Source organism: Gymnoscopelus braueri, assembly GCF_963280865.1.
Source record: "Gymnoscopelus braueri genome assembly, chromosome: 4".
NCBI classification, from domain to species: domain Eukaryota; kingdom Metazoa; phylum Chordata; class Actinopteri; order Myctophiformes; family Myctophidae; genus Gymnoscopelus; species Gymnoscopelus braueri.
In genome coordinates this window covers 29,624,925-29,638,251 of record NC_137605.1, presented here as the reverse complement: position 1 = coordinate 29,638,251, position 13,327 = coordinate 29,624,925, and the positions used below count along the sequence as shown (strand labels likewise).

At 41.1% G+C, this 13,327-nt stretch overlaps 1 protein-coding gene across 1 annotated transcript in view; it reads right to left on the bottom strand.

Moving 5' to 3' along the window:
- Positions 1-13,327, bottom strand: part of otud7b (OTU deubiquitinase 7B) — a 36,710-nt gene that overhangs the window by 9,505 nt on the left and 13,878 nt on the right. Inside the window, exons 2-9 of the mRNA XM_080426895.1 lie at positions 9,107-9,342; positions 8,158-8,328; positions 6,074-6,307; positions 5,452-5,559; positions 4,729-4,856; positions 3,125-3,231; positions 2,377-2,504; positions 1,033-1,182 (exon numbers count right to left, since the gene is read on the bottom strand). Coding sequence (XP_080283021.1) covers positions 1,033-1,182; positions 2,377-2,504; positions 3,125-3,231; positions 4,729-4,856; positions 5,452-5,559; positions 6,074-6,307; positions 8,158-8,328; positions 9,107-9,191 — 1,111 coding nt within the window. The 5' untranslated portion in view covers positions 9,192-9,342. The remainder of the gene's footprint in view (positions 1-1,032; positions 1,183-2,376; positions 2,505-3,124; positions 3,232-4,728; positions 4,857-5,451; positions 5,560-6,073; positions 6,308-8,157; positions 8,329-9,106; positions 9,343-13,327) is intronic.

Below are 13,327 nucleotides of genomic sequence, written 5' to 3'. Positions count from 1 at the left end.
CACTCAATCTTCTCTGGAGGCAATCTTTCAGGTTGCCCACAAAGCCAAATGTTGGTGGCAATTAACCATGTAGTTGTAAAAAATATATATTTGACTTCAAACGACTTATGATTGTAGTGGGAAATTGTAAGTCACACCACTATAGTAACAAGGTGGACTTGGTCAATTCCCACAATGGTGATGTTGTAAGTTCAAGTCAAATCTTTATTGTTCCACAATGGAAATTTCATTTGTAAAATTCAGGTAAAAATTTGTTAGATAGATTTGAGGTGAAAGATTCCTCTCGTTCACCTTCACCTATGAAATCAAATTAAATGCATTTTTTAAACTAGGCCAGTGACAGCGTTCCTCTGGATGATAGGAACAGATTTCCTGCTTCTGTACATTTGTTTGTCAAAAGTTTATCCATGTTGGTTCTGGAATTAATATTTAGCAGTGGTTCTCAAACAATGTCATGTCAAGGACCCTCAAATCTGGCTGCGGACCCACATCACAAATTATTGTGGGCCAGGTAGTACCTCCTTACAATATTTGTGTTGTTATTTTCAAGATTTCAAGATTCAAGATTTAAAAACAATAGCAGATCTACAAGCTCAAAACACGCCACGATTGTAGATTGGCTATTTTCAAATAGCCGATGTATATAGGTTTAAAGTGATTAAACTGATTTTGATGCTATATTAACCAATTTTGCTGGGGGCCTCCTGGAACCCCATCAAGGGGTACAGAACTTACTTCTATGCCAGACATGGCATGGCATGGCATGGTGAAACATGGGTTTTCACCACAACACCTCTGTGATTCTTTTGTGACAAACAATGTGTCACTTTTTAAATATAATTTCAAATAAAGCCAATGATGCTTTCAGCCCCCCCCCCATGTATCACAATACTGCAACATTTGTACAGCATGTATAGGCTACATACAAATACTTAGCATTTATGTGTGTACATTGTGGTTTCAAAACTGGTGCTGTGGTGGCAGATGGCTGAAAGATGCAGATTATAGTGATGAATGACATAAGAATATTACCTTGCTCTTTGGAGCTGTCCTTCTGTTCCATGGAGACGAGGGCAGAGAAATGTGCCTGGTCGTAAGCCAGGACCAGAGGCGAGCGATGGCACTTAGCAGCAGGCACCTCCAGTGGTAGGTAGATGCCTCCGAACGGGATGGGAGCAAAGGCTGTGAGGAGAGTGATGGGCAATGAGCAGTGGTGGGAAAAGTACTCAAATTTTTTACTTAAGTAAAAGTATCAATGCTGCAATGTAGAGGTACTCTGTTTTTGAAAATCTTTTGAAAATAGCAGATCTACAAGCTCACAATGAGTCGTATCGTGACGCATTGTGAGCTTGTAGATAATAAGCCGAAATGCATATAGGGCTGAAGCGCATGTTTTGTGATAATAATCAAAATCTACAAAGTAACTAGTAACTAAGGTTTTCAAATAATAGTAGTGGAGTAAAAGTACAATATTTGCCTCTGAGATGTAGTGGTGTAGAAGTAAAAGTATTGAAAATTGGAAATACTTTAGTAAAGTAAAAGTACCCCAAAATGTAATTAAGTACAGTACTTGAGTAAATGTACTTAGTTACTTTACACCACTGGTAATGAGGACATTAACTATCTGAAAAGCATGGGCATCACAGCCATTATAAACCTTTTTTTAAATGATTAGTTTAAATCCCCCACTTTACCATGTCAAAAATCGGTGCACCGGTCTATCCACTCTGTTCTCCTTTCAGAGTCATGTCAATGCTTCATAATTAAATCTATTCCGCTTGCTTATTATTATCATCACAAGTAGTAGCTGAGCTTTGTTGGAGAAATGTATTGTGCGTAATGACCCCCAGACCACCTGTGAGATTGTCCCATCCCACATTTTCAATGCTTCATACGCCCATGCCTCCAAGGGTTATACATTATATAACCATTAACGTAGGAACGTTAAAATCTACAGCCACTGTTCAGCCTATTACAAGTGTTGCTTAAATTGCTTAAATTGCTTAAAAGGAGTGTTGTGTAACTTTCAATATCAAATAACTTTATGGCAAAATCGTTAAGTGGTAGAAGGTTCATTTACCTTTTCCTCTTATTTTACATAAAGCCTGGGAATATCTTGAAAATGTGTGTCAGCTGAATTGTACTTTCCAACAACTTGATCCTGTAGTCCCCTGATAAAGCAGCACATGGCATCACAAAAATATAGATGCCTACGTAGATGAAGGAGTGAATCAGTACGAATACTGCGGTGTGTCAATCTCTTAACTGATGACTTTATGGTGGCAGCCGTTTTGCTAAATGGAATATAGACTTTAGTGGAACGACACCCTTCATCTGTATATACAGTCTAGCCCAGGTCCGGCATGTGGCACTTACCCTCTCCTCCAGAGTCCCTGAGCATGGTGTCGGCCACCACCACTATGGGTCTCCTGAGGACATGGGCCAGTACAAACACATGAAACTCCTCTAAACTCTCGTAGACGGGCTCCTCAGTGGACTCCACCCTGCACACAATACAACAGAACACATAATGAGGCATAGACATAAGTCGCTCTCCGATGTGGTCAAGAAAAAAACAAGCAGAGCAAACTTCGGCCTAACAGGTTGATTATAATGCGTTAAATCCAACTTTTATCTTAGAAGAGACCTTATGCATAACCCCTTAAACCTTGAACAAAGATGGAAGGAATGAATTTTCACAATCGCTTATTTTCAAAAGACATAGCAATTTTTGGGGCTTTGTGGCCTGGTCACGAAGTGAAAACCCACAGACATGCAGGGAACAGCATAGGAAGATGCCAGCATTTTTTTCAGAGGATCTGCTAAAAAACAAAGAACCACATTTAGACAAACCTCAATGTGAGGGTTGGGGTTACGCAGGGTTAACATTCGCTAAAATAAACTCTTAATACATTCCTCTCGTTGGCCTTACACTAGGCACACAACAAAATAAAGCTCAAGTGCCTCTTTTCTGTTACAGCAAGCAGCATACGGACTGAAGTAGGGCCGCCCAGTCAGACCCTATTACTATGACTATCTCGTTGTGTTTGTTCATGCATAAAAACATGAGTGGGACTAGCTGTGCAGGACCAACAGTCCCTGCGTTGTCTGAGCCAGGCCTTACCCGTTGGTGGTGTTGGTGCTGTAGTGTATCCTGGGTTCACTGGAGGCCAGTTTCAACAGGTCGTTCCATTCCTTCTGCCACTCCTCCTCTGTGTACAGCAGGCCAGACTGAAACACACACACAGTTTTTTATTAGGATCCACATTTTAACATTTGCCTTTGAGCAGAGTATGCACTGTACTGTACGGATACTGTTAGGGATAAAGAAAAAACTAAATATTAAAATCCTTTCTTAACAATAAAAATAACACTTTTCCTCATGGAGACCAGACAAATTTCCACATGTGGCCAATATCTTTTCTGGTTTTACTATCCTTATGGGGACTTATGGTCCCTACAAATATAGTAAAACTAAAGAAACACAAGTACCTTCTTTCTGAAAATATCTTCTCATTCAGTATGTTTGTCTTCTTTTATTACATTTTGCCATTACCAGTAATTATCTTTGTCTATTTGCTGTGAGCCATTGAGATTTACTGTATTATTGATTCCACTTCTACTTATCTTAATTATCTCCTGGTATGTATAGATCAGTTATATTGTCGAAATTGCCTTATTCTTTGTATTTTTCTGATTTTACTTTTTTTATTCTGCCATTCTATGCAGTTGTCAGTCTAGTCTTTGTTCCATGTTGTGTGTTTCCATGGACCCCAGGAAGACTAGCTATTGCATGGGTGGAAAGGAAGCTAACGGGGATCCAATAAAACAATAAACACAGTAACACACCCAATGTGGGTGGCATTTAGAAGTGGAGAGATAAAAGTCAAAAAGATATTGAGTAATGGGCATCATAGAAGCTCAACATGGATATGATAAATTCATTTCAAACTGGAGGTGCCGTCTAAATTGTGCATCATTCACACAACAGTATGGAACAGTATTATTACTTTCCATCCCTCTTTACTGTGAATGTGTCGTCTTTCTCGCTAACATACTGGTTCCCATTCATACAGTTAACAAACGACGTCTCCTGAGAACTGCAGTTTTCTAACGTTGACCGCCGAACAACTCCTGTGGAGCATTTGTGGGTTCTGGCCAAATGCACCTCAACGGCAGTTGTTGAGTGGAATAGAGAGCATTTCTACAGCAACTCACTTTCTCCCCGCTACACACAAACAGGTTTTCCAAGCTGGCTACAGGGGGTCAAAATGACAACCTCACGCTCCACAAGCCTGCTACAACTGCCTTCATGCCATCAATCTAGAGTTATAAAGAATTATTTATTTAGCTACAGCGCCCTACATGCCCTAGGATGTGCGAATAAGGGAAGGGAATCGATCACGTGAGTGTGTTGGAGGCGCAACCAATGGTGCTTCTTGTGTGGATTTGGTTCCTTTTTTGTGGCTCGGGAGCTTGAAAAAACTATATTTGGACGTCCCATCCATCGTAAGTTTTTATGTTGTAGGTCCCTGCACTACGATACTTAGGCCATAGTTTTGCTCTAGGACATAAAAATATATATATCAAAGTATACGATCCGTCTCACAAACTTAATGCTGATACCCTTGTTGTTTGCACCTACAAGACAATGGCAGGCTTGGCGATGCCCCCAAATACCCCTATGTGTGTCTCAAAGAATATGTATAGAAATGGACCCCCTTGTACCTCTTTGTTTTGCTGTGTCTGCTGCCATCTCCATCTGCGCTTCAATGCTTCCCTCTCCTGGCCATGGTCCATCAGCGCGTACAGAGACTTCCGCAGCATGAGGTCCCGGTCATGGAAACCCCACATACCTGCATCAGACATAAAAGCAGCCTGTTAGCATATCATGCTAAGGCTCAAGGTAGAGATGAAGAGGCGAGCCCAGGAACCCTGGTCAAAGCCAGGTTTTCTGTTCTTTATGCTCACAGCGTTCCTTGCTAACTCCAACACATTTTCCACATTTTCCACATATTTCAGGGCCGGCATGTGCTTTAGTGCACCGTTTTGAAAGTGGGATCCGGGGATTTGATTGCCTTTGGCAATTTGTCAAGTGTTGTGGGAACCCTTTAACAACAATATCCAAAAGATGCAAAGAGTGAATGCTTGGGACATGATGGTGGTTTATGGCCTTTACCCAAAGGTCAAGAGTATTTGAGGTATATAAACAGTTATTCCAAATCTGCTATTCAGAAGCTTCACAACAATGCTGGGAAAAATGCTTGCATATCTGTCATTTTCTGGGTTATCACACTCCAGCGGGTTGCACAGGTTAATTCAATTTATGCTGTAACATGACCTGCAATTATCGGTAATACTTAAGCTAACAGGGACGCGCTTATAATTCATGTTAATGGCATGTGAGCTTCCACTGTACTGAGGTCTTGTTGAAGGGTGTCTGATACTCACCAAGCGAGGCAGCATGCAACAGGCAATTTCCATCTCCACTTGTTGCCAAAGGTAACAGACTCTGACAATGAGGTCCCACTCCCAACCGTGTCCACCAGTTCAGTCGACCTGCCAGCAAACAGGACTATATCACTTTCTGTTTCAAAATATAGAAACTGGAATGCTATTCATGAAAGACTGCATGTCAGTATTTATTTAATAACTGTAGGTGTCACTTTACACAAATGAAGGATATCTTGAAGAGTGTAAACTCTTCAAATGTAATGTGAACGTGTCTGGATTCCCCTGGCAGCACTATACAGGGTAGAATACTGCACTGAAATTGGCTAGTTCGTTGTCTTAGAACAGCTGATTGAGTAGAATTATTTTAATTCAGGTTTAAGCTAATTAAATATATTGGTTTATATAATACAGAGCGGCTTTGATCACAAACTGCACACCTAGTTAGTTACCTAACTATCAACAGCTAAAGATTGCACAGGGCTGTTATTAGACTTCATGTCTGGTCTTTTTTATATAATAAGATCTCCTTGTTCAAGAGATGACCGTGAACACATTTCCTTATGAAGGAAAGAAAAAGGGAACTCACTCAGCAAGGGACACTGCAACACCCAACACTCACCGGCATGCTCCAAGGCCACCATCATAGACTGCTCGATGAGGTCCCTCTCGATGAAACCCCTGAAGTCGTCGCGGTACACAGTGAGATCTGGGAGTTGAAAAGTGCAGAGTGGTGTGTCCAGGAGGAGCTCGCTGCTGCTGCCACTGCCGGCCGTACTGGAGACATGAGACCGGGCCAGTGACACAATGGTCGAACTGGCGTGAGAGATGCCCCTTGACAGACGCTTCTCTGTAGCTGTCCAAAGAGACAAAAGTTGACAAGAAAAGAGAAGATTGTATGCTTTATTTCAATGTACACACCGGAGAGACAGATGAGAGTCATAGGGAACGGGAAGATGTTGGTCATGAGCAGTGATGCTGATAGGCCTGTGTCCTCCTGCGTCTCTGACGCATTATGATTAAGAAAAGACGCATCCAACTCACTGACCGTGCGTCCATGGGACGCACACTGTTGTCAACAACAAATTCCACGTTGAGAGAAATCGCGTTAAAAAAAAAGCCACAGCTGGCCATTTTGCATGGCTAGCTGGCCGCATCCTACTTTATCCTAAGTTATGAACAACAAATCCGAGTAGATTTTTTTTTTAAATAAAACCGGACACCACCATTTTGACCAGATTGCATAGGGTCACACATTTGAGTATAACACCCGGGGCAACGTCTCTGCTCTGTACCGTGTATGCCGTGAGCTGACCTGATTTTATGGGTCACACTTTTTAGTATAACACCCGTCACTGGAGCTGAACTCTATGGAGCTGAAACATGAATGTCTGTGCCTTGAAATGTCACCAAAATCAAAATTTCTTGTAAATTAAAAACATAGTGATTGTCCATTGTTGTTATAGTGGTGTAAAATGCAACCATATTTAAATGCCACCAAAGTATTTTTTTTTTTTTTTTACTATATTTTGGTGCAATTTACTTTATATAGCCTACTGTTCTATGTTTGCATACTTTTATTATGTAAATTTTAAAGTTGTCAGGTTAGGAAATTGTTGATTTCTTTCAGATACATTTTCTTTCAGATACAATATAACTGTATTATAACCATATAAGATCAAACACAAGTTAAACGCTGCACTTTGTTAAAAATTACACATTTTATTGGGAAAATTGAATCTAAAAGACCACCCTTGGGTCCCGGGACCCATTACATTGAAAACCTAGCAACATCACTGCATGAGTCAGGTTTGTTTTTTTAAGGCATGGCTCTGCAAGAGGCTAGCTGTCTTTGACAGTGCCTATCCGTAGCGAATCATGCAAACCACTGGGCCAATCAGCACCAGCCCAGTAGGCTACAGAAGTACCTCCACTATTATTATTTTATATATTGTTCATACTTTTTTAGATATTTAACAAAAAATGTAAATGTTACATTTTATAATGGAAGTCAATGGGGATGATTGCACTGAAACCTTAAACCAAATTTGGAGTCATACATCATAGATTCGTCATAGATGATTGACGTCAAAGATATATGACATCACAGGGGGGTCACATGAAGTCTGAGATCCACATCGGAGCCAGTGGCGTAACGGAGGGGTAGCAAGTGATGCGGTGCGGGGGGGCCACCATCAGGGGGGGCCCCGCCTGCGCTGATACAAATATTTTTACAGCAAAAAAAAAGAAAAAAGTTGATTTATATTGGTCAAATAGAACCGAATTAGACCCGAATTAGACCGAATTAGACCAGAAATCGCGCGCGCGCAGGCGCAGGTTGTGCACGCACGCTGCACGCACGCTGCACACACGCTGCACGCACGCTGCACGCGCGTGCATGTACGTGAAACTCCCGCGGGGAGGCCCCGCGATTCTGCGTTACGCCACTGATCGGAGCTAAGTAGATTCTTTGTTTATTCCGAGATCTACATAAGTTCCTACTTTCTAATTTCCTACTTTACATCTAAATTGTGTCGCCAGTATTTTCACCTATCAAGAACAGCCTACACTTTGAATTTAAATGTTGCTGTTGATTTTCAGTGGTGAGTTATGCATCCCAGCACCTCGCCTAACCTGCTAGTCAAACCAAATTATTGAAGCTGGAGAAAGGTAAATAAAAAAAACATCACTTGCCAGCGGCCTCACCTTGCACCACCTCATCTTGGCGGTGGAGGAGGGGCCGCCCCAGCCTGGCCATCTCCTTATCGGGAGGTGTGTATGTCTTCTCCTCGGCAAACGAGTACGACAGGTTCCCAGCATGCACCTGTCGCAGCTGCTCGAAGTCACTGAGGGCAGCAGTGAAATCCCAGTTTTTACCTGCAGAGAGAGACAGAAAGAAAGAGAGAGAAAGAGAGAGAAAGAGAGAGAGAGGGGGGAGGGAGGGAGAGAGCGGATGAGCGCTGCATCTATCTCCGCTAGCAGGTCCAACCATACAGACAGACCTAGATTCTGTGTCATGCAGACCGGCCTGACACTTGTTAATGAGTTTAAATATTTACCACAAGTCAACACAACCATAGGCACTCTTATCTTGTGTAAAGGCCACTGGCACATTCCGTTGCTTGAATAAATATCAGAATTTGGAACACGTCTTGGCTGCTCATTGCTGTAGCTGTGCACTGCGGTGCATTACATTTTTAACCCATATTCGTATATCTGCAGCTTGCGCTGCTGCTAGGCAACAGTCGATTCAGTCTATACCTTCCTTCCGTCAGTGTGTGAGAGCCTAATGAACCAGCAGCTTTGACTCATAGGGCGGTCAAATTACAGTCCCCTTCCTATAAGCTGTCGTTCACAAAATCAAAATTGAGTTTTTTTGCAATGGTCAAATTACACCTATTCCCCAAATCCTCATTAAACATGAGCCTTATGTCCTGAAACCTTAGTGTATAATGCTGCCATCGTGGAAAAAAGGAATCACCACATAATGCCATTTGTTTTTCGACATGAAATTTGACATGGACATTTAGTTACATGTCGAGATCTATATATCTTGAGATCTTGAAAGAGTGAGTTGAGTTATTTTCCTCATGTCTGAAATGACACAGGCGGTTGTTCATTCACCAACCATCATACACGATGCCACATCACTCACCCTCTAGCAGGTCTCTGGCCAGTCCTGGTTCTGCTCCAGTGGAACGGACAAAGTCGGACAGGACTGCGTCCATATCCACGGTCATGTGATCATGAATTTAAAGGGTGACGGGGGGCATCAGGACAGAGAAAAAATAAACTGGGGATCTGACCTCCCCAACAGGATCCCGATAGCAGGGGGGGGGGGGGGGCGGGGGGTCGGGGGGGGGAGTAGCTCTTTACCCCAAGTTACCACACCTGGAATGAGAATAAGAAGGAAAAAAAAGTCAGTATAACACTGAAAGTGAAAGGGTTTCATTTGAGAAAGCTTGAGGCCTACATCTTATTTGGAAAATTGTTGATCCACGAACACTGATGTGTCTCTGAAACATGAAATCTCTAAAAAGGTAAGGTCTTAAAGTGACTCATGTTGGAGATGAATAACATGGTTTCTAGAATGTTAGCACTATAAGCCAAGCAAGAGAAGAAAGGTGTTCATAGAGTTTAAACAAGGACAACAACAAACCAGCTAGCTACACAAACATGATAACCCCATCGACCCCCCTTTCATGTGCAAATGGCACATTGCTTTGGAACATTTGACTCCTCAGTCACATGGCTCTCCCACGACAACAGCTATGGTGTCCACTATCAATAGACTTATGAAAGTGTTTACTCAAATTTGCATGTAATCCCAATAAACAAACAGATTAGCATGAAGTTGTTTGGTTGGTCACCGTCACTCTGTACTACTGTACCTTAACCTTGTTTTTTTGGCAGCAGCATGTCAACCTTTACATTAGCCAACATGACATTGCTGTCAAGCTGTCAGAACGTATTGCTTCATTCATTACTTTATTTGATATATTTTTGTTTAGCTTAAATTATGACTTAACCCAGTGCATCCTCAACAAGACCTACTACATGACACAAAGAGAGTCAGCTCACGCAAAGCATGTTAGAAGACAAAAACAATGACAGGGGTTTAGTTATAATTCAACTCTATTGTATATAAACAAAAGTGTATCATTCACATCACAATGGAAGTATTTAGCTACATAGTCAAATATTTTTTAAAAAGGGGCAGGTAAGGGTTGAATCTCTAAATTAATACGTGATTCATAGGCTTAATATTTACATACAGTACACAGGTATAATAAACACTAAAGATGTTGATGTGTTCTCTAAGACAACTTAAAAAATATATAGAATTGTATTGGCCTTCAAAACGTTCGGTTTGCTACACATGCTTCAGGGCGTATGTTCAATTCAATAACGTTATTGGGGGGGGGGGGGGTGCTTTTCTGTAAATTAGCCTACCCAGTGAAAATTCTCAGTTGGCATGGTTGAGCTTTACGGATTTAGTGTTACCTATGACAATGATGAAAAAGAAATGGTGGAAAAAACAGTGACTATGTGCAAGCACTATGCAACCCGTATGGCTCATGCTAGCAGCAATAGTTCCAATGATGACCCATTTACTAAGATATTTATGTTGACAGCACAAGGAGGAGAGAGTCGGATACTTTTTAGGAAAGCATTTAAACAGCATCTCCTTGCAGATTCAGATAAGGCAGACTCCATAGTGGAAGATATGACGATTGCAGCCCTATGTAGTTGTGAAGGAGGCAGGATTTAAGCATAATGATTTAAGTACCTAATGTTGGAATTGTCAAACACAGTAGCTCTTACAATAGACTGGCGGACTTCATTTAACATAGGCTATAGGCCTTCCTAGTGTTGTTTTAGCCAATAGGTCTACATCAGAACACAAAAAATGAAATGACCAGTAAATGCCTGAGATACGTTGACTAGCAAAGAACTGTGTCACTGTGTAAACTTCATCGATTAATAGTTGTAGATTATGATGGTATAGAAATGAGAAAAAGAACCAAACTCCTGTTTAATCATTCAAAAGGCCTATTTTTGCTGAAAAAATAAAATAAATAAAAAGTAATTTCACACATTTCAGTCTCTAAAAATCAATGAAGACAAAATGTGTGAGGCAGCGTGACTTGGCTGCTGATACACTGGATGTAGAGTAATCAATACACACACCCAGACAAAATGTACTGTCTATTAAACTCGCTCAGCTAGATAATTTATTTATCCAGAGAAGGTTTGCTGAGCACACATGCACTTTTCAACAGCAATGCTGATTCAAATGAAGGATTTTTTCTTTTTTTCTTCTTTCAATTTGGCTCTCTCTGAATAAGCAGAGAGTCTGCTACTATCTCCAATAGCTACGTACGAACCTAAGCTGAATGCCTTTGGTGTTACCCTAAACAAGCTCGAGCCAGAATGCCTGTGGACTTTAAGCCTGCCTTTCCTTGCTACCTCCAGTCATCTCCTCTACTGTATATTCCCACCGATCCCTTGGCTCCTCCACCCGCCAATGTTCCTGCCTCAGATCTGACTCAGTGAACTGTTCACCACCGTGCCTGATGAGTCACCAGTTTACTCCTTTTACACCTCTCCATCATTCTCTCACTTTATGACTCGCTCTATCCCCCTTCCCTCTTTCTCTCCTGCTGTTTATTCATCATTATTCAAATCAGAATCAGAATCAACTTTATTGTCACATCACAGGTTTACAGGTGTAAAACAAAAGTGGGTGAAATTCGTTTTTGTGCGAGCTCAATCAGTTATTTTTTGTTATTTAAAAAAAATAAGAGGGGGGGGCAGGGGGAGTAAGGGGGAAAAAAAAGACAAATCAAACAAAATATATCTATATACACGTAGCATATCCATCCGGTACAGTATGTACCGGAGGTGAAACATGAGGTGCATGAACATAGCATAATACTATTGATTAAGGTTCAACCACATAGTCCACAAAGGTAACGTTTCACTGGTACAATCCACATGGTAAAAGCCACAAGGAAAAGGAAAAGTCTATGGCCAGCCTGGTGACAGGCGGTGGTCATGCCTTGTTCAACATTCTAATGGTAGCCGGGTGCGGGTGGAAGCCGTTCATAAACCTGAACAAAAAAAGAAGCACAGGAAACGGACTTCAGTACTTGTAGAGTTAAGTACTCTCTGAGTACTCTGCAAAAAGCTTCCTATGCAAACTTCAGTGTGAAAACAGCTCCCATAGTACCAAAAGCTACATGTTAATCCTGACTGCTTATGCTACACTTCCCTAATATTCTTGCTGCGTGGAAATTAGGCCTAATTTCGCTAATATTCTTGCTATATGGCTATTAGCCCTAATTTATGTGCATGGTCTTGGTCTATCATTCTCTCTCTCTCACCCCCCCAACACCACCATCAGCTCACCACACATACGCAGTACTTTGGAGATGTGAGACACAAGCTATGGACCATCAATAAACAGCCACAGTTTAGTTCTGTTTCCCAACAGAACTGACTATTTATTATTTTAAATGACTGCAGTCTGCCAGTTCTGTTACTGTATTCAGTACTTTGTTTATAAAGTATAGCACCATTCCTTTCTTTGTTGAACAGAAAATAGAATAGAAAACGTGAAGCCCCATTGCAAAAATCTGACATTTATGGCGTATATTGCCTTAACATATTGTACTAATCTGAGCTGCAACAGATTATGCCCCATTTCCTGCTGCCCAGCCCTTCGGTAGACAGTTAGAGAGGCAGTTAGAGGAAGAAGAAAAAAAGAACAGTATCACTATCAATACAGTATCAGTACAGTATACAGTATCAGTAGAGTAGAAGAACACTCATTCATATATTGTCATCTGCGATACAGCCGACAATAACGGTGTCATCAGAGAATTCTGGAGGCGATACGCTTCCGATTTGTAGTTTAAGTTGGAGGTGTAGAGGATGAAAGCATTGACTTCCCATGCTCCAAAGTTATGTTTATGCATGCTTTAACAGTAAAGCATCTCCACAGTAGGGCTGTCACGATCACAGATTTAAGTTGACGATTAAAAGTCAGTCAAATAATTGCGATTAAGGATTTAATTGTGTGTTTGGCGTTGAACATTGGAACATTTGACGCCTTTTAGGCTTCGTAATCAAAAATTGCACCGGGCAGATGTGACAAATAACTGAAATATACAAAGACATTATTGACATATTTAATAATTGCATACAAAATGTCAGATATAACTGACTTACAAGCCATTTGTGCTTTTTTTAATATTTGAAAATGTGTGAACATTTAAAAAGAATGTTCAACATAATCGCATTTTTTTGGGCGATTATCTCAAATAATTGCGATTAAACGATTATGTAATAATTGTGACAGGCCTACTCCCCA